The following is a 21,599-nucleotide window of genomic DNA, read 5'->3' as shown; positions in this document are numbered from 1 at the left end:
GTGCACTAGGGGTAGGCAGGAAGGCTCAGCCTAGCTGGATGCAAGTGTGAGGGGATCCACGTGTGGGGAAATCTGGGTGCAGGTGTCTTGGTGGGGGTTCTGGGTGTCAGAGGGATCTGGATGCAGATCTGGGGTGGAGTTTGTCAGAGGGGGTTTGAGTGTAGGGGCAATTTGGAAGCAGGGGTGAGGGTGTAGAGGCCGAGCAAACAGGCCTAGCAAATCCAAAATCAAAATCCTGGTTGATCCTAGCAAACAGGTTGTTAGGAATAATTAAAAAGGGGATAGAGAATAAGACTGAGAATATATTATTGCCCTTATATAAATCCATGGTACGCCTACATCTCGAATACTGTGTACAGATGTGGTCTCCTCACCTCAAAAAAGATATTCTAGCACTAGAAAAGGTTCAGAAAAGGGTAACTAAAATGATTAGGGGTTTAGAGAGGGTCCCATACGAGGAAAGATTAAAGAGGCTAGGACTCTTCAGCTTGGAAAAGAGAAGACTAAGGGGGGACATGAGAGAGGTATATAAAATCATGAGTGATGTTGAGAAAGTGGATAAGGAAAAGTTATTTACTTATTCCCATAATACAAGAACTAGGGGTCACCAAATGAAATTAATAGGCAGCAGGTTTAAAACAAATAAAAGGAAGTTCTTCACACAGCGCACAGTCAACTTGTGGAACTCCTTACCTGAGGATGTTGTGAAGGCTAGGACTATAACAATGTTTAAAAGGGGACTGGACAAATTCATGGTGGCTAAGTCCATAAATGGCTATTAGCCAGGATGGGTAAGAATGGTGTCCCTAGCCTCTGTTCGTCAGAGGATGGAGATGGATGGCAGGAGAGAGATCACTTGATCATTGCCTGTTAGGTTCACTCCCTCTGGGACACCTGGCATTGGCCACTGTCGGTAGACAGATACTGGGCTAGATGGACCTTTGGTCTGACCTGGTACAGCCCTTCTTATGATCTTATGATTGGGCAGGGGCTTGGGTGCAGGGGGGCTCCAGATGCAGAATGTGAGGCTTGTTGGGGTGGGGGTTTGGGTGCAGGGGACCCTGGGGGGGGATATAGATGTGGAGGGGGGGTCTTGGATGCATGGGGATTGGGCAGATGGGGGAGCAGCTCCCTTTACAATGACTCCTCCCCTCCTCAGCTGAGAAGTGAAGGTTGGGGTGAGTCTGACCCAGCCCTGGCTGCTCCTTGCAGGGGAAGAGGCAGTCCCATCCTCCCCAGCCAAGCCAGGATTAACAAGTGAGCCTGGCACAGGGTAGGAGCCACTGGCTGGAGCGTCCCCAGCCCCACCCTGCCCCCAGATTTACCTCTCAGCTGGCTGCTCTGGGCACCCGGAACAACACACCCGTGCTGCTGGGGAGTGGCACATGACAACTTTTGCGGATTCCCTTTGCTTCCCATCAGAGAGTCATTTTTTGTCAGGGAAGCAAAGAAATCTGTGGGGACATGAATTCTGCGCATGTGCAGTGGTGCAGAATCCACCCAGGAATAGTGCAATGGTTTTCAAGCCATCTGAAGTCATAGTTATCTTACTAACTTTTGGAAACTTAGCCATGTTTTGTGGTGGTTTGGGTTATTTTTAACCCCTTGATAGAAATATAGCTTTTTGTGCTATACTTAGGACCTCAAATATAGGAAAATGCGGATCTTTGAAACAATGAGTTCTTTTTTGAGTGATTGCGCATGTGTATTCGACAGTGGGTGTGCGTGCTCACCACGTGCACCGGTGCTGGAAGTCTTTCCCTTAGTAGTACCCGTGTGTGTGGGGGGAGCACTGCTGTGACCCCTGGAGTGGCACCTCTATATCGTGCTATAAGGGGAGCTGCGCACTTCCCCCCACTCTCAGTTCCTTCTTGCCGCCAGTGAATGTAGTCGGAACTTCGTGCTCCAGCCTTGCTGCAGCTTGTCTAGTTAGCCTTAGTAGTACAGTTCTTCAATAGTTAAATAGTTTCTCCAGTTAGTTGTCTGGGCTTGGGGCATGCCCTGTGCCCCAGGCTTCAAATCGTGCAACTCCTGTCACAGTTCTATGCCAAGAAGTGATCCCTGCCCACACTGTCTCTGCTGCTTGGGTGAGATCCATGTAAGTGAGCACTGTAGGATCTGTAGATCTTTCAAACTGCGGACTAAGAAGGAGAGGGACATTAGACTTTGCACTCTCCTAATGGAATCAGTGCTGACACTGGCATGCTGCACGGATTCAGCGCCCGGTACTGTGTCTTCGGTACGGCGCAAAGTCCCCTCCACTAGCCGGCATCGCTCCCCTTCAAAGAAGCAAAGGATGACTCAGCAACGCCGAGAGAAAGATGGGGTGAGGCTGGACCCAAGCTGGGCAGCCCGCGATCCCCCTTGGGACCCAGGCCTCCGACTTGCGTTGAGCAGAGCAGCCCGGTCCCGTCCGTACGTGCCTTCCCTGTGGTGAGGATGCTGTTGACGGCACAGGCCACGTGAGACATTTTAACCCTCTCGGTATCCGGGGTGCCGCCTGAGACGGGCCCCCGATCTCAAGGGAAGCCGCCACTAGGAGCACAACAACCCTCCCCAGCGTGGCACAGTCCCCACTCCAAGCACCGCTTGCTGCCTCGCTCGACGCAGTCTTCCTGCAGCTCACACCCAGCTCTCTACCCTGCTTAGGCTGACCGGCTTGCCGCCCGTGAGGGAGCCTCGGGGCTCCTCTACGACCCACGACCGGGGACACAGGCACCGGGATAACCAGTGCCAACTGCTTCTCTTCGCGTCGAAGCTAATGAAGCCAATCCCGTCGCCGCCAACATAGACGCTCCGACTCGAGCTTCCGCTCTACCAGACATCGCGCATGGGACTCATCTCGTAATTCACCAGCACCAAAGCGTCGTAGCTCTGGCTGCCGGGGTGAGTACAGGAGTAGCACCTTGGACGGGTACCAATCTTTGTCCTCAAGGCCCCGGTCACGTGGACGGCACCATCGCAGGCATCGTCGCTCCTACGGTACCATGCAGTTGTCGGCGACCTCCACATCGGCACCCAGCCACCCGTCTCCAAATCGTGTGGCTCTGCGAGAGCAAACTGCATCGCCTGGCACCCAGGTTGGTCAGTGGCACGGAGCACCGTGGCAAGGGCAGTGGTGTTAATGGGCACCATGGCCGCAGATCCCTGCCCAGGCGAGACCCCGCTCGGTGGCCAGAGTTTCTCAGGCTCTTTCAGCCTCCCCTCCACGACAGAGGGAGAAATCAGCAGGTCCTGAGCCGATGGCACCATGCCCGGACTCTGACCTGGTGATCGACCCACCGGTACCATCCGACACCCTAGGATCCATGCTGGTCCCCTCGCCGGCACCGGAGGATACCATAGCGGCACTGCCGCCCGTCCCACAAGAGGACTTCAAGGCTCACCAAGAGCTCCTCAAGAGGGTAGCGTCCAATCTCCAGCTCCAGGTTGAGGAGATGAAGGAGCCGTCTGACTCTCTTTAATGTACTGTCATCCTTGGCACCAGGCCGTGTGCCCCTACCTCTCCGCCAGGGGGTAGCCAATATCTCGACTACCTTGTGGCAAACCCCAGCTTCCTTGGCCCCCATCTCCAAGAAAGTGGAGAGGAAATACTTCGTGCTGGCTAAGGGCCACAAATACTTGTACTCCCACCTGGCACCTAACTTCCTGGTGGTAGAATCAGTTAACCACCGGGAACGTCACGGTCAGTCTGCACCCACCTCTAAGGACAAAGATGCCAGGAGACTGGACGCGTTTGGCAGGAAGGTTTATTCGTCGGCGAGTTTCCAGCTCAGGGTGGCCAATCACCAAGCCCTTCTAAGTCGATATGACTTCAATCTATGGGGGTCCCTACCAAAGTTCGAACCTCTCCTCCCAGAGCAGGACAAAAACGAGTTCAGGGCTCTGGTAGAGGAAGGGGCATCCGCAGCGAAAGCAGCCCTCCAGGCAGCAGCAAACACAGCAGCTCGATCGATAGCCTCTGCCATATCCATGCACAGGGTGTCATGGCTTCTCCTGTCCGGACTGTCTGCCGAGTCCCAGTCCTTGATGCGGGACCTTCCTTTCCAAAGGAAAGCATTGTTTGCGGACCAAACTGATGTCCACCTGCATGGGATGAAAGACTCCCGTACAACCCTGCCAACCTTGAGCCTGTACATCCCTCCAGCGAAGGACAAACCTAGGCCGCAAACTTCGGCTCCTCCTGCTAGGGGCAGATACAAGCCCTCTCCTAAGAGACCGAGGGAACAGACGCAGGTCCCAGTGTCAGTCCCGCTCGGCCCCAGGGCTTGGCCCCTCGAAGGGCAAAAGGCAGGGAAAGAGGCAGTATTAACTCTTTGCCGGGGGCCACTGGGCTTGCTGCCAGGGACACTCCCCCCACCCCCCCCCGGTTAATAAAGTTTGTGTTCTGCAACCGTTTATTTGCCTTCCGAGTGGAGTGGTCCCGGATAATGTCGGACACTATTTCCAAAGGCTACATGTTGCAGTTCACTTCACCCCACCACCAGCACTGGGCGAGCCTCGGGGATCCGGAGCATGCCTGTCTCCTAGAGCAAGAGGTGGGACACCTCCTCCACCTTGGGGCGGTGGAAAGGGTACCGGTAGAATTTCAGAACAAGGGCTTCTATTCCTGGTATTTCCTCAGGCCCATCTTAGACCTCCGGGACCTCAACAGCTTTATGATCCGCTACAGGTTCCGTATGGTATCCCTGGCCTCTCTCATCCCCTCCTTGGACCTGGGGGATTGGTTTGCGGCCCTGGATCTCCAGGACGCATATTTCCATATCCATATTTTTGAGGGACACAGGTGTTTCCTCTGATTCCTGGTAGGGGAATTGGCCTTTCCACAGCCCCCAGAGTTTTCATCAAATGCATGGTGGTGGTAGCAGCCTATCTTCAGAGAAAAGGGGTACAAATTTTCCCTTACCTGGACGATTGGCTTCTCAAGGGCACTTCTTGGTCCCGGGTACAGGCCCAGGTGGGACTTCTGTCCACGTGCGCAGATCTCGGCCTAGTGGTAAACGAGGCCAAGTCTACGTTAGTCCCGGTTCGACGCCTACAGTTCATAGGGGCTCTACTGGACTCATTAGACGCCACAGTCTCTCTTCCCCGGGACAGGTTCGAGACCCTAAAAGGTCTCATTGCCTCAGTCATGGCCTTCCCAGTGACGACGGCGAGGTTGTGCCTTCAGATCCTCGGACACGTGGCCGTATGCTCGTCCGTGGTTTGCCATGCCAGGCTCAGAATGAGCCCCCTCCAGCTCTAGCTGGCCTCCCAGTATTCCCAGGCTTGGGATGGGCTGGACAAGGTTGTCACGATACCGTCCCAGGTAGTTGCTGCTCTACAATGGTGGTCCCTCCCGCGCAATATGCTGCAAGGGGTCCCCTTCCAAGAAATCTCCCCCGTACTAGATCTGGTGTCGGATACCTCGGACCTGGGCTGGGGAGCCCACCTAGGGAACGTTCAAACCCAAGGGAGATGGTCAGCTTCGGAATTATCCCTACACATAAACGGCAGGGAGCTCAGGGCAATACAGCTGGCATGCGTGGCCTTCTGCAGGCACCTTCACGGGAAAGCGGTCAGAGTCTTCACGGACAATACGGCTGTGATGTATTACATCAACAGACAGGGAGGAACGCATTCCTCAGCCCTATGCCTGGAAGCTCTGAGCCTATGGGAGTTCTGTATAGCCCACAATATCTCCCTGCGAGCCTTCCACCTACCTGGTGCCCGCAATGTGTGGGACGATCACCTCAGCAGGGTGTTTTCCCACCAGTATGAGTGGTTGCTCCACTGGGAGGTCGCCCTACAGCTCTTCCAAGAGTGGGGAGTTTCCCGGGTCGACCTCTTTGCAGCGGCCCCCAGTTCTGCTCCAGGGGAGGGACAGGAAGGGGGGCGATCTCGGATGCCTTCCTCCGGTGGTCGGGCCAACTTTTCTATGCCTTCTCACCTTTCCCCGTGATAGGCAAAGTCCTGCAAAAAGTAAAAGCAGACAGGACGCGGGTCATCCTCATAGCCCTGGATTGGGCCTGTCAACACTGGTACGGGACTCTCCTGCAACTCTTAACGGCTCCTCCGCAGTGGCTGCTGCTTCGTCTGGATCTCCTCTCCCAGGAGTGGGGATGCTCCTCCACCCCAACCTGGCCGCGCTTCACATGATAGCGTGGTTGCTCCGTGGTTAGATGAGGAGGGGAGGTGTTCGGAGAATGTCAAACGAGTTCTGTTGGAAAGCAGAAAGCCGTCCACGCGATGGACGTACCTGGCCAAATGGTCTAGGTTCTCTAGGTGGGTGGGGGAGCAGGGAACTTCCCCATCGTCCGCATCGCTCCAACTCATACTCGATTATCTCCTGTCCCTTAAGACCCAAGGGCTAGCTCCCACCTTCGTCAGGGTGCATTTGGCGGCCATATTGGCCTTTCACCTGCCGGTACAGGGCCACTCAGTCTTTTTCCACAGTATGACCTCCCGCTTTCTAAAGGGCCTGGATTGTTCATTCCTATATGCTAGGCCCCTCGTGCCACAATGGGATCTAAACCTAGTGTTATCCTGCCTCACGGGTCCTCCTTTGAGTCCTTGGCCACATGTTCCTGGTCTCACCTGTCATGGAAGATAGCATTCCTTGTGGCCGTTACATCAGCCCGCCGTGTCTTGGAGCTTAAGGCCTTGACCTTGGAACCCCCATATACGGTCTTCCACAAGGATAAGGTCCAGCTTCATCCACACCCCGTTTTTCTCCCAAAGGTGGTCTCCGCCTTCCATATGGATCAGGACATTTTCCTAGTGGTACTCTGTCCTAAGCCCCATTCCTCCAACGAGGAGCGCCGCCTACACACACTAGATGTGCATAGGGTGTTGGTTTTTTCCTAGACCAAACCAGGCCGTTCCGGAAATCCTCGCAGCTGTTCGTTGTGTCGGCTGAACAGATGGGACAGACAATTTCCACCCAGTGCCTTTTGCGCTGGATCACCTCATGCATACACATGTTATGAGCTGGCAGGGCTTCCCCCGCTGCCTATCGTTAAGGCTCATTCTACGAGAGTTCAGGCCTCGTCGGCCGCCTATGTAGCTCACATCCCTATCCAGAACATATGCAGAGCTGCCACGTGGTCCTCTGTCCACACCTTTTCTTTGCATTATGCGATCGTCTCCCAAGCACGGGATGACGCCGGGGTTTGGTAGGGTGGTACTGCATCCCAGAAACCTGTAAACCCCTACCTGCCTCCATCAGACATAGCTTGGAGTCACCTACTGTGGAATACACATGAGCAATCACTTGAAGAAGAAAGGACAGTTACCTGTTCCGTAACTGGCGTTCTTCAAGATGTGTTGCTCAGGTGTATTCCACATCCTGCCCTCCTTCCCCTCTGTCAGAGTTGTCTGGCAAGAAGGAACCGAGGGTGGGGAGAAGTGCGCAGCTCCCCTTATAGCGCGATATAGAGGTGTCAATCCACGGGTCGCAGCGATGCTTTCTCCCCCCGCCCCCCTATGAGTACTGCTAAGGGAAAAACTTCCGGCACTGGTGCATGTGGCAAGCACGCACACCTACTGTGGAATACATCTGAGCAACACATCTCGAAGAATGCTAGTTATGGAACAGGTAACTGTCCTTTCTTTTCATTTGGTTATTGCAGCTTCTGTACAATTGTTCTAAGAACTGTTGTTAAAATCTACAAAGCTTTTATTTCAAAGCAAAGTAGCATATCTTTCTAGTAAGCTCTCAACTTTTTCCTAATCAGTGTGACATCTTCAACCAGAGTTTTTGGGGAATAGCCACAATGTTTATGTAAAAATGGTAGCTAGACAATTTTTATAAACTCCAGCCTGGGATCTGGACAGTTAATCTTTAAAATCTCAGAGAGTTCTAACAGAACTTGTTTTAAGCAAGAAAGACTGATGGAAAGATCCAGTCAGCAATTGGTAATTCTCAGCCATGTGCACATTTTTATGTGAAATTACTTGGCATTATGTCGCATACCCCCATATTAATATATTAAATATACGCAATGAAAACATGTTTTAGTTATTCAGGGCCCTTCTTGACCCAAATTGTCACTCTGTTAAATTGAATTGATGCACCTTGTTCAGAAAAAACTTTTAACTGCCAATACAGACTTTATTATTAAACAAAAGACAAATGAACTGAAACTTGGCTATGAATATATTTAGAAATACATATATTTGCATATTTCTTACATCAGTGATTTATTTTGAAGTCTGTCACTGTTTAATCTCAACATAGCACATGCAACAAATGAGTTTTAAAACATGCAGTTATAGCTCTTATACAATTTTAGAGCTTCTTAAATAACTGCTTTTCACTGATGTTATCTCCACTCTATTGGTATCTTCAGCTCTTCGGAATAAGAGATGTGAAAGACAGTATATAAAGTTAGACTGGCACAAAGTCAAGTATTTTTTCCATCCTGGATTTAATATATGCATAAAATGGGTATGCATTTGTAGTTTATAAATTCAAAACAAAACTGTGAACGGAAAATATAAGAGCAGCCTAACAAATCTCAGTGCTAGCATGTTTCCAATAGACTCAAGGCTTTCTTGTGGATAAGGCCTCCACGAATAGGGGCTTGTCTACACTTAAAACGCTGCAGTGGCACTGCTGTAGCACTTCAGTGAGGACGCTACCTATGCCGATGGGCGGGGTTCTTCTGTCAGCGTAGATACTCCACCTCCCCAAGAGGCAGTTGCCAGGATTCTCCCATTGACCTAGCGTTTTCTACACCCGTGGTTAGCTTGGTTTAACCGCACTGCTCGGGATTATGGATTTTTCACGCCCATGAGCAACGTAGTTATACCAAGCTAATTTTCTTGTGTAGATCAGGCTTCAGCAAGAACCATACTGTTGAAAGCCTTGGTATCTGTCTCCAAATATGAGGAATAACACAGAAGGGGTTGCAGCTATTAAGACGATAAAGAACATCCAGTGCTGATCGCACTCTGGACATTGAACTATGCTTCCACACGCAAGGTGGATGAGATAATATATTTTATTGGACCACCTTCCGTTGGTGAAAGAGACATACTTTCAAACCACACATAGCTCTGTACAGATCAAAAGCTTGTCTTTCTCACCAATAGAAGTTGGCCCAATAAAAAAGATTACCTCACCTAAGTTATCTCTAATATCCTGGGACCAACATGGATACAACAATATTGCAAACAAGCTTCCTTCCACCCACCCAAGTTTTGGGTTTACGGTTTATCTATGAGTATTTTTAATAATTTGTATAATCCAGAGCAGTACATTTTTAATCCCTGTCATGAAACACAAATAAATGTGTCCAGCCTGAGGCCCTTACCAAGAACAGGACTTTCATATGAACTATTTCAGTCATTTGAATAGAGGTACGGGTAGTGCCTTTCTAGTAGAAAATATGACAGTTGACTCATCTCAAAGTTTAGCATCAATTTAAGGCAGTTTTATTCTATTTTACTCGGAGAATTAGTAAAATTGTGCATCTTTGTGCAGGACCCACAGTCTCTTGATCCAAGGTAAGTGAAGGGAGCAGAGCAGAAAGCTTTATTTAACAAGTGTCTTATCATTTGCAGCACACCAAAAATGGAAGGTCCTTTGTAAATTAAAATAGAAGCCTTGGGGGATGATGTGTGCTGTTTGTTATCAACTGGTTTTTTTACCATTTTTTTTTTCTGTTGTGCAGTTTGTTGCATAATTTAAGGACCCGGATCTAAGGCTTGGCGGCCTGTCCCTTGTGTTTCTTGGTTTATGACTGTCGGCTTTGCGGAATACGGCTGAGATGAAAGGATTTCTTGAGGATGCAAACTACTCCATTGGCCTGCTGGATGAAGGAGCAACTCTTGGAGATGTTATTGACAACTATGTTTATGAACATACACTTGTAAGTATTTGATACCCAAGCCCTTCTAGTTAAACTGAATTAATTTTCATGTATAATTTGCTAGTACTTAAATTCTTCAATTCCTAGTCTCAAATTAAATCTGACTAGCCAAGTGTATTGTAGGCAAGATGGCAATGACACATACAGTTAAGGTTACCTAACCTTTTTAATTAGAAACCCCTTTCCAATTGCTTATAACGTTGCTGAATTTTCACCATTTGGGCTGAAATTTTCCATGTTTGCTCTCTGCCTCAGGCTGAATTTTGTTGGCAAAGTTTGAGCAAAAACTGTTCAGCCACTTCCAAAAATGAGGTTGTGGGGGAAATCGCTTTGCCAATGTTAAATAAATAAAATATCCAGCTGTTCCTATGAAGAGCTTTAGCATCTATGGGATTTTGAGCAGCGACCTGAAGTTTGGCCAGTAGATAGTGCTGGGGTTAGAGAAGTGTCTTTTACTGCCCCCATGAAAATTTGCCCAGATTTGGCTGATTCATAAGCCTCTGAAAAAAATCATTTGCATATGCTCAGAGATTGTTTGGGTCTTCCTGTTAAAGTTTCTATATTCCATCTGCACTGAGTAGCCCCACTAGTCCCACAGAGCTCTTCTCCACATATGCTAAGTGCACTGTATATGCTCCCAGTTCCCAACGAGCCTCCAACATGCTAGGAAAGAGTGGGTGGAGTGGGGGAACAATAGCAGCTACGCTTTCAGCCTAGAGGAAGGTATGCTGCACTGGGAGCCAGGAGGAGACCATGAGTTCTAGTCTTGGATCTTTTACTGACTGGTTTTACAGCATAAAGGGGTAATGGAAGGGTTGCACAAGGCCATCTGTGGCAGAGCTCAGAATAGAACCCCTGTTCTTTAATATGCCATACCTAAGAGTTAACCAGGTTGCACAAGTGACCTGGCATTTTCCTAACTTTTGAGTGCTTGACTTTAGAACTTTAATGTACTTTTAGTATAGACTCTTGTATAGAATTGTAATTATAATCTTGATGCCTCAGATAAATGGGGGGAAAAACCTCAAATCATGTCAAACCAACCTAATATCCTTCTCAGACAGGGTAACAGGGTTTGTGGAGGGGGGAAGCAGTAGATGTCCTATATCTCGACTTTAGTAAGACTTTTGATACTGGCTCACATGATCTCTTCATAAGCAAACTAGGGAAATATAACCTAGTGACGAATCTACTATAAGGTGGGTGCACAACTGGTTGGAAAATCGTACTCTGAGAGTAGCTATCAATGGTTCATACTCAAGCTGGAAAGGCATATCAGGTGGGGTGCAGAAGGGATCTTTCCTGGGTTCAGTTCTAGTCAGTATCTTCATAAATTTGCTAGTGGTACAGAGAGTACACTTTTTGCATACAATACCAAGCTGGGAGGGGTTGCAAGCACTTTGGAGGATAGGATTAGAATTCAAAATGATCTTGACAAATTGAAGAAATGGTCTGAAAGAAATAGGATGAAATTCAGAAAGGACAAGTGCAAAGTACTACACTTAGGAAGGCATAATCAATTGCACAAATACAAAATGGGAAATGACTGACTAGGAAGGAGTACTGCAGAATAAGATCTGGGTGTTACAGTGGATCAAAAACTAAATACGAGTCAATGTAATATTGTTACAAAAAAAGTGAACATCACTCTGGGACATAGTAGCAGGAGTGTTGTAAGCAAGACGTGAGAAGTAATTCTTCCACTTTGCTCAGCACTATGGTCTCAATTGGAGAACATTGATCAGCACTAAATTGCTCAGCAAAGATGTGGATAAACTGGAGAAAGTCCAGAGGAGAGCAACAAAAATGATTAAAGGTCTAGAAAACTTGACCTACAAGGAAAGGTTGAAAAAATAGGATTTGTTTAGTCAAGAGAAGACTATGGGGGGACATAAAAGTTTTCAAGTATGTAAAAGGTTGTTACAAAGAAGAGGGTGATAAATTGTTCTCCTTATCCACAGAGGGCAGGTCAAGAAGTAATGTGCTTAAATTGCAGAAAGGCAAATTTTCTAATTGTAAGGGTAGTTAAGCACTGGAACAAATTCCCTAGGAAAGTTGTGGAATCTCCATCACTAGATGGTTTTACAGTCAGGATAGACAAAGACCTGCCAGGGATGGTCATGATTAAGGCTACGATTTAGTCATGGGTAATTTTAGTAAGTTATGGACCGGTCACGGGCAATAAACAAAAAATCACAGCCCATGACCTGTCCATGACTTTTACTAAAGATACCTGTGATTAAACCTTGGGAGGTGTGGGGGAAGGGATCGGAGGGTGGGGGAGTGGCTGAGGCTGGGGGGGATGCTGCTGGGGGGGAGGGGGAGGGGAAGCATCCAGATGGTGGCTGAGGTAGGGACCGCAGTGCCTGGTGTGGCTGTCCTGGAGGCCAACTTTGTAGCTGTCCCCGGAGCCAGCTGCTTCGGCAGCTCTGGGGTCAGCCACGCTGTCCCCTGCAGAAGTCACTGAATCAGTGACTTCCATGACCTCCATGACCAACACGGAGCCCTAGTCATGATAAATCCTGCCTCAGTGCAGGGGACTGGACTGGATGACCTATCAATGTGCCTTCCAGTCCTACATTTCTGTGATGCTATGGCCCTGCCCCTGCTCAGGAAAGTTAAGGACTTCTTTTTAAAAAATAAAAAAGTGCTTGTAATGGAAATATTTTGTTACCTTAGATATAGTTCTTGCAAAATCTGTAATACTAGGCATTTAAGGTAGGGCCTTTCATCCAAGGAATTTTAAAGTATTATGTAAATAATTTTAACAATTTCTTTGAAGGAGTAGGTATTGCCTTCATTTTAAAATTGGGTAAATTTTGGCACAGAAGTCAAATGAATTGTTTAAGGTCATACATTAAGCCAATGGCAGAATAAAAAATATATAATCTGATTCCCAGTCATTCTTTGACCTAATAAATATGAGATATTTGTACTTCATGGGGTATTTTGCTTTGACTTCAGGTCCACCATTATAGATATGTGATTTTTATTTTTCTACTGTCCTTTGTTTATAGACTGGAAAAAATGCATTTTTTGTTGGTGATCTTGGAAAGCTTCTGAAGAAACACAACCAATGGCAGAATGTGATGGCACCAGTAAAACCATTTTACGCTGTAAAATGCAATTCCTCTCCCGGTGTACTTGAGATTCTGGCAGCTCTTGGAATTGGGTTTGCATGTTCTAGTAAAGTGAGTGTTTGTTTGTTCTGTATATCTTGTTTTGCCTGTCAAATTATCCTCTCTCTATCCTGGGGTTTGTTAAATCTGTCCTGTATAAAACTTCTGCTCTTGGTGTTAGTTACCATGTGGACACATTCTTTGCCTTAAACTGTAAACCTTTTATTATGACTCAGTATAGCAATTCCATTTTGTACTCTTGAAGCAACTTATAATACACAGTTTAGCTAGAAGAAAATCTTATTTGAGCTATACAGATGCTTCCCGACTTACACAAGCATTCTGTTCCGGAACGCCTTGCGTAACTCAAATTTTGCGTAAGTCAGAAACCTATACCCGACCATTACGCAAACCCCCTCCTATTTCTAGTTTACAGAGCTTTTTCCATAAGTGCGGATTTGCATTAGGGTTGCGTAACCTGGGGGGCATCTGTATATCCCCACATAAATTGAAGATAAATTCACTACTGAAACTCATTCGACATGTGTCTAACACTTTAATACTGTCTTGTTTTTCAGTCTGAAATGACATTGGTACAAGACTTGGGCATTGCTCCTGAAAACATTATATATACAAATCCTTGCAAGCAAGCTTCTCAGATAAAATATGCAGCGAAAACTGGGGTAAACATCATGACTTGTGACAATGAAAGTGAATTAAAGAAAATTGCACGTAACCATCCAAGTGCTAAGTAAGTGTTGCATTGAAAAGAGAGAGAAATCTTAGTTTCTCTTATTGCTGTGGGAATTTAACTTTGGCTGTGGTATGGGTTGTCTGTTTACCTGAAAGGAAGAGAAGCATGTGGGTTTTTTAATGCAGTTTACTTGCATGTATTTTGTCCAACCTTGGCTCTGGTGTAGCAGTGTTTCTCTAAAGATATTTTGTTGCAGGATTTTCTCTTCTGGGTCTCAGCTTCCTAGCATAACAGGTGGAACTCCCCGTGCTCAGAAAAACCTGGGGGGAACTTTGACTTTGGGGGCCGAACTTTCATGTCAGTATTCTGGCAGTTTAATTTCAGTACATTGGTGCTTGCCTTGGGGCTTCAGCTCCTCTTCATCTACAAATAGTCTTGCTTTGCATGGCTTCAGTGTTTTATTTCAGGTTGTCATCCATTTACTTGACTCCCAGTGGCATCAGTTGTCAACAAATGAGCACATACCTTGAATCTTCTGCCTGGGATTTGGGTGTGCTGTGTAGTGGTGTCAGATACCCCTGCAGATGTCACCAGTGAATTAAGAGTAATGGGTATTGTCTTCAGTCCCTTCTTGAGATACCCCAGCCATGGCTTAGAGTACTTAAAAAGAGAAATCGCTCAATCATAAACCTGAGTCTGCTTCCACTGCTGAGTGCTGGAGTTCTGTTAGTGCCACACACATTGGCACAGATTCCACTTCCCTCTAGACCCAATGCGAGAGAGCGTCTTTAGAGCATCTTGTATCATCCCCATTCATAGCTGGGGGCTTGACAATGGTCTGAGCCTCCCAAGTCACTGGGAGTCAGTACTTGAAGTGAGTAGTCCTGTGCTTCGTGTTGGTTAACGAGGCGTTGCTTCCACATAAATTTCAACAGGAAACACCAAGGAACAAGGTGCCCTGACATATCACTACCAAAGTGCCTGACTCTGTTCAGGCTCACATCTTGGAGATGGATCTGGGGAGATTCTGTGATGGTACTGTTTGGGATCTTGCCAAGTCCCTCCTGGTTATCTCTTAGGCTGTCTCAAAGGCTACAGTACTACCTTCAGTGTTTATCTCCCACCCTGCATTGAGACTTGGTGGCGCTTCCCACAATCCGAGCACCATCTGCACAGAGACTACACCCACACTAAGTTGGTTTGGTTGGTGCATGAAGCATTCACTTTGACATAGGTACCTCATGCAATTGAAGGGTCTTAACAAAAGTAGTGGAGATGACTTCTGCTCTACTGTTTATGCTCCCAGAGCTTGTTAGATAGATCACTGTAGTGGGAGCAGGATGGTGATCAGGATGACATGGCTTCTATCTGGAATCAGATAAGCTGACCAACTAATTGCAAAAACATCTCCATTGCAGAGCAGCAGCACGTTAGTAAGACTGTGGGAGGATCTGGCTTCCTCCAGTTTCTTGAAAAACTGGCAAAGTTGGCTAGTTTGAGTTAGTGCCAGTTCAGGAATCTTCAAAGGCTATAATCAAGGCTTTCACCTCCATCTAGTAGGGTTGTGGTGCCATTGCACCCTCTTTGGGTCCAGCTGGTGAAGAAGCAACAGGCTGCCCAGACTGTTGTACCTGTCAGATGGTCAAGAAGTGTATTTCAGCTAAGTTTCCCCTCTCTCTGCCCTGCCCTGCCCATCCCCACATGATCTTGTGGTTGAGGTGGCCATGGCTGGAGCAAAGATTGTTCATTGTGATCCTGAGCTTCAGTGCTAAGATTCTTTTGGACAAAGGTTTACTAGTCCACAGTTGGATCCTTTTGCATTATGAAATATCAGTTCTTCACAGTCAAAGGACAGACTGACTTTTGAAAAAGGCCTCTGCTCTGGTTCAGTCAGTTTCTTATGAGAAAATGCTAGGAGTCTTTAAGGTAAATAAATAATCTTAGTGCAGGAAGTCATGGGCCTGGGCTGGCATCTGGTGCAGACAGCCTTTGATGTGGGTGATAGTAGCTAGCATGTGTATGAGAAACCCTTTGTAAACTAGAAGGCCTTGTTAAAGGATCATTCAGTCAGAGTCAGTGGCTTGTGCTGTCTTCCTCATGGATGTTTCTAGCAGTCTACAAGACTGCTGCATGATACTTGCTCCATGCATTTACAAAGCAGTTGCTTAGATTCAGCTTATAGGAAGAAATCCTATTTTGGAGTATAAATCCTGTAGCTCTTGAATCCAAATTCTCTTACCACATAGTTTTATTTCTTTCTGAGTTGGCTTCACCTGAGTTGATTTCACCTGAGTTGGCTAAACTTTTGAGGTCCTTGTGTTTGTCCTATAGACTGTCCTACAGTCTGAAGTGATAAAAGCTTGGTTTTCCTTTTGGGAGGTATCTTATACCTTCTTTATGTACTTCAAAAATAACTTCATATTTTTTGCATTGACTTGCTGCCTGTTCCAGTCATGTGACTCTAGTTACTTGCATTCCTGGAGAGAATCCTGCACAGAAAATTGTAATTCTTCTCTGAAGATTTTCATCCATCTCTATTGATGTTTGGAGAGGAACCTTTTTGAAGTGTTGGTTTCTCAGATTTTGATGCTTTTACTATTCAGCCTTCTAAGGCATTCTTTTTTCTAATCGTTTTGTTTTGTGATTGGCTAATTTTTCTTTACGGAGCCTTCACATTTTGCTAAAATCTGGAATTGACTGAAAGAATCCAAAGGCAGTAATTATGCTCAGGGTGTCATTTGACCTCCAGTAGTGAAAGAATGGATCATGCTCCTATCTACTACCATTGCCTTTAAGGGCCAAAAAGCACCAAGATCTTGGACTTCCTCCAGCCTCACTTTAGCCTGCTGAGACCCAGGCATGAGAATCCTGCAAGATATTTTGAGAAGAGCAAAATTACAAGGTAAAGTAGTTCTCTTTTATCTTGTACAGTTGTTTTCACTAGAAAATCTTGACTGATGCTTTATAATGCAGTCATGAAAATTTGTCAGTTCAGTATGGCATATGTAGTCTTGGTTAACAAATGTTTTCAGGCGAACCTTGGTGCTACTTAAGCTGTAGTGTGCAGAAATAGATATATTTTTGGAGTTGTCATATGGTGAATTCCAAGGATTTGATTTTGTCAAATAACTAGGCCCAATATATAGGTTTGTCCAAATGTTGTTGTTACAGAACATTGTATAACTAAAATTGTTTAATTTTGATCAGAGGAATTTTTTTTTTTTTAAATCATTTAAGTGCTTGTGCTGGTGAAAGAGAACCAGGAAATGAAACTGGCCAGTCTGCTTTATCCAAAATGAGTGAAATGCCAGCAGTAGCAAATGGCATAAATGATAAGCAAGGATGCTGAAGGGCAGATGTGGAAGAAATGGAAGTTAGATTCCCCCCCTCAGGCATACCCCTTTAAACTGTCTTTCGTAAATGTTTGCAATTTGAGGGTTCCATTAAATTTTTGGCAGCTGCTAGATTATCACATCACTGGTAGTAGCCAACAGTGTGCTTATCTTTGCTTGGCAAGGAGATGGTGATCTTTCCTTTCAGCTGTAGAACTTGCCAGTTATCCTTGCCTTTTTCATCTCCAGATTGGATTACTGCAGTTCACTCTGCATGGGGTGCTTGGACTTCACCAACCAACCTTCAGCTAGTGCAAAATGCGGCTTTTTATGTTTGATGGTGTTTCTCACTTGGGATTGAAAATGGAGTCATTGACCCTTTTAGCTGACGTTGAGTGAGTTTGTATTAATATAATCTTGTGTTTTGTACACTCTGGTTTTGATAGGCATGTCTTATCAAATTACCACTCCATAGCAATTAAAGCATAACAAGACTGATTAATTATCAACTAATGAGACTCAGCTCACAAAGCCACAAGAAATTAGCCACCCCCTGCTCTATCCAAAGACTGAGTTAATAGGTCTTCTAGCTATGATATGTGAGACCCATTGGAGGAGGAGAAATGGCACGGCACTCCGGCAGCAGCCTCCTTCTCACAGGCAATGAGGAAGTAATGGGGGAGGGAATGGAACACCCCTTGCACCCAGTCCAGCTGCCGGTGGAGTAGGGAGGTTGGGAGGGGTCTCTACATGTATCAGACTTCTACCAGACAAGGCTGATGTAAGAAGATAAACACAGCAGGCTCCAAAGGGAATCCCAGGGCACTCTTCCTCCTGCCAGCCAGGAGGAAAGGGCTGGAGAGAAGCAATCCCATTGTCACTAAAGAGCAGCTTATGAGCAAGCACTCCTTATGAGAAGGTAACCCGTTTTTTTATTACAGCACCCAACAGACTCTTGCTGCTACAACAGAGTCTTAGTTGCTGCATTTCCAAATCCCTTTTCTTTGTTGGCTCCATGTTTTAGCCCCTAATTGCTAGTTTTTTCTCTGTACAGGATTGTTTTTATTAGGTTCACTTGACTCATCCATCGATGGAGTTGGAGTACTGACAACATAATCAACATACTTCTGACAGTCTTCAGGCTTCACATGTGCTGATGATGATGTAAACCAACTGTGCCCCAATCATCTTCCCCTTCTCTTAGGCTCTTACTACATATTGCCACAGAAGACATTAGTGGAGCTGAGGAGATGAACATGAAATTTGGCACCATGCTGAAGAGCTGTAGGCACCTCATGGAATGTGCTAAGGAGCTTGAAGTCCAAATAGTTGGTGTTAAGTGAGTAGCTTTTTCATTTTTTTCCCCCTTTTATGTGTAATATTAAATACTCAAACTTAGATTTAACTCAAATTATTTTTTTATTGTGCCAGTTTATTGTCCTTTCCTTATAGGGAACAATATAAAATCCAGTTGCATCATTTGAGAATTTTTGGTGACACGCATTCAGATCAGTATGAAACAGAAAAGTAATTGCATTTGAGCTACATAAAGTGTCACTGATGTTAAGGCAATCCAAAGTGAATATGTGAAATCCCTTCTGCTGTAGTCAGAAAAACTGCTAGAGCGTTTCATCCACTGACTACCCTACTCTTGCTCTTGTGCTTTCCAGTGATTGGCTTTTATCTGTCTAACTCTGCATAGACAAACAGTTGAACTGATAAAAGGCAGTAGTTCAGTGTGGGAAAATCAGTACAGATAATGGGTGAGATAATGCTGTAAGATTTAACTATGAAAAGTTTTTAGTGATGTCCATAGTAATCACTTCAAGTTCAGAGTTCTAGTAATTTTAGTTTTCGACCTGTAGATGGCAGTGGATCTTCTTGAAGTGTTTTTAGTCTTCCTAAACTGAGTGACCTGTGGTACTTAAATCTAGAGTAAGCTAGATGCACAAAGATGAAAAATTCTCATATCACACCGATCAAAAATTGATGCACAAATTGTCTGTATGCTTTCAACTGCTGCAAAAACTTGTGGAACACTAATGAACATGTTTGATAGATTAAGGAAACAGTCAAAAGAAGAGGAATATTCCTTTATCAGTCACCGGGGTGGGTTAAAAAAAACTGTATTTTTTTTTAACCTAAACAAATTGGATTTTTTAAATTAAATACATTTTTCTTTTTTAATAAATTAACCTATTTAAAATTGAAGTTGGCAATGTATGTTAATGCCAAAACTTACTATAATCTCTTAAAAGTATTAAATTTAAATAAAAAAAATATTCAAGCAGTATACATTTGCTGCCAAAGTTTTAAAGAAAGTCAAAGCACTGAACTGATGGAAGTCATTGGCTAAGTACCTGGAACCAGAGTGTGTTGAAAAGCTAAACCAGCTTTTGACAGCATTAACTGCTTCTGCAAGTACAGACAGAATATTTTCTTCATTTCAATTTATTCAGTTAGTTCAGTTTAATGACTAATTCATTCAAATTTGAGAAACCAATTGGGAGCTGAAAAAGCAGAGAAGCTGCTTCTGCTCTTCAAATACACAAAAATGAGGTGTCTGAGGATGAGATGAACTACTAAATCCTGAAGGACATGACCAGAAACAATTAGTTCAGTTCACTAACTGAAGCTACTTCCTTTGTTTATAAATCTGTTTTAAATGCAAAATATGTTTTGATAAACTTTATGTATCCAGTACACGTAAGGTATTTTTAATAATTTTAAAAAGTTTTGTGCATTTTTAATTGAATTCCAATTTCCATTGAAATGTAGTTTGACAAACATCACAAGTAAAAAATATTAATCTAGTAAATCATCTAGAACTGCATCATTCACCATTTTCTAACATAATAAAATGCAAAAAATAAATGTATGTAAGCTATATAATTGCTTTGAAACAACGTTTATAGATAATGTATCATCCTGGTTAGCAAAAAGAAGTACCAAATGTAACCAACCAATGAGAATCGCCCTTTCTTTAGAAAAGTAACTAAAATGTACAAATGCAAAACAGGATGAAAGTTGATTTAAATTGATCTGTCGTGTTTGTCACAATGAAGACTTAGACTCTGATGAGGTATCAGTAGCTTAATCTGTCTAATTTTTGTCACTTCAGTAACAGTCATATTGTGGCTGAGCTTACTTAGCACTAAGGATGAGAAGAGAGTACAAATTGTCAGCACACAGGGTTAAATCAGTTTGTCTAAAACTGTTCTAACTTAATTTTAGAAATGAAAATCAATCGGGCCACATGGCTCACAAGGGTCCAAAAAGAGGCAGAAAATATAGCTGACTCTGAGTTTGTGCCTTCGTTGTCTCCTTCTCTCTTTTAGATGTTTGGCCAAATAATCTGGAAAAGAACGCTTAGTCCATCCTTGTGGCAGTGCAGGATTGGGCTCTAAAATATGTTAAAGTACTCCATCCATTTTAATTCAAACTTACGTTCTACTCTTTCTCCTTCCCATCATTTGGTTGTGGTGAGCCTTTTCTTCTAGCTACGGGTCATCTGTTTTGCATTTTGTACCGTTTATTTATAAAACAGCTTATAGAATACTGAGTGAATACATGTTACATATCAAAGAAGTATGCACATGTTAGAGGTTGAATGACTCAAGTGGATTGATAATGGGATACAGAGCCTTTTACCTCTAGGTTGCTGCTTTGGTTCTTACCCAAGTTAGTAGTGATCAGAAGCGACCAATGGCTTTTGTGATCTTTATCTGATGCAGAGTTCGTGTTTTTCACAAGCACCGAAGCTTTATATTATAGGGGCGTGAAACATAAAAGATGTAAAATGAATTGTAGTCTTCATCTAGTTCCCTTGGACAAGAGTCACCCTCTTAATTGGCACTTTGTTGGCAGCCTGAGCAGGGCGGTCTAGACTGTATAACCATGGAAGCTGACAAGTCTCATCTCTCGTGTCAATAGGGATATACTTTTATAAAGGAAATGTTATACCTTCACTGTTCGTATTTGTATTTTTTTGTGTTCTGTACATAAATAAGACATCATTCTTCTGGGCTGTCAGAACAACAAAGTTCATAAGCACTAGGTCACTTTTAAAAGGCCCTGTGCTAGTGAGTGGGCACAAGGAACAATTTTTCTGAATAAACCTGGTGTCACAATATTTTAAATTTCTGTGATGAAAATGTTTATTTTCTTGTGTCTTCTTGTGTCATAGCAAGGTAGTGATCTTAGATTTCAAGACCAGACTTCTGGCTTAAACTGTGCTCTATTCCTTTCATGTCTGTAGTTTTAGATATGAGAAAATGACTGGTTTGTCTGATCTATTCTTAGCCTCTCGTTTCCTAGCTAATGTTTTCTGTTCACCTGTTTTGAATTACCCTATCTCATCTGTGCCATCAATCTGTCTAGTGTCTAGTCCACAATCTAGTCTACAATGAAAATAATCATAAAGAGGCTAATTGGGAATAACTGTTATTCCCAATTGTTATAATATCTATTGTTTTACTGTGTCCCTCTGGTCATTTGTACAGTTCTATAAACATACATTACAAAATTTTTTATTCTCCAAAGCCTAAAATTCTGTTTAAAAAAAATCAGAACTGATATGGACACTGTGGGTAGGGAGGTG

General features: G+C 44.7%; 1 protein-coding gene across 4 annotated transcripts in view; it reads left to right on the top strand.

Annotated features, from left to right (window-relative positions):
• Positions 1-21,599, top strand: part of AZIN1 (antizyme inhibitor 1) — a 59,772-nt gene that overhangs the window by 25,370 nt on the left and 12,803 nt on the right. For 3 of the 4 annotated variants that reach the window (XM_039524083.1, XM_039524082.1, XM_039524084.1), the window contains exons 3-6: positions 9,657-9,854; positions 12,872-13,045; positions 13,552-13,724; positions 18,204-18,338. In XM_039524083.1, coding sequence (XP_039380017.1) covers positions 9,753-9,854; positions 12,872-13,045; positions 13,552-13,724; positions 18,204-18,338 — 584 coding nt within the window. In that variant the 5' untranslated portion in view covers positions 9,657-9,752. Of the gene's footprint in view, positions 1-9,656; positions 9,855-12,871; positions 13,046-13,551; positions 13,725-17,248; positions 17,395-18,203; positions 18,339-21,599 lie in introns of those variants that run through there. The other variant, XM_039524085.1, reaches the window with a different exon arrangement.

This window comes from Mauremys reevesii, linkage group 2 (genome assembly GCF_016161935.1).
Source record: "Mauremys reevesii isolate NIE-2019 linkage group 2, ASM1616193v1, whole genome shotgun sequence".
Classification (NCBI taxonomy): Eukaryota; Metazoa; Chordata; order Testudines; family Geoemydidae; genus Mauremys; species Mauremys reevesii.
The sequence above is the reverse complement of the archived record's forward strand: the minus strand, read 5'-3'. Positions and strand labels throughout refer to the sequence as shown.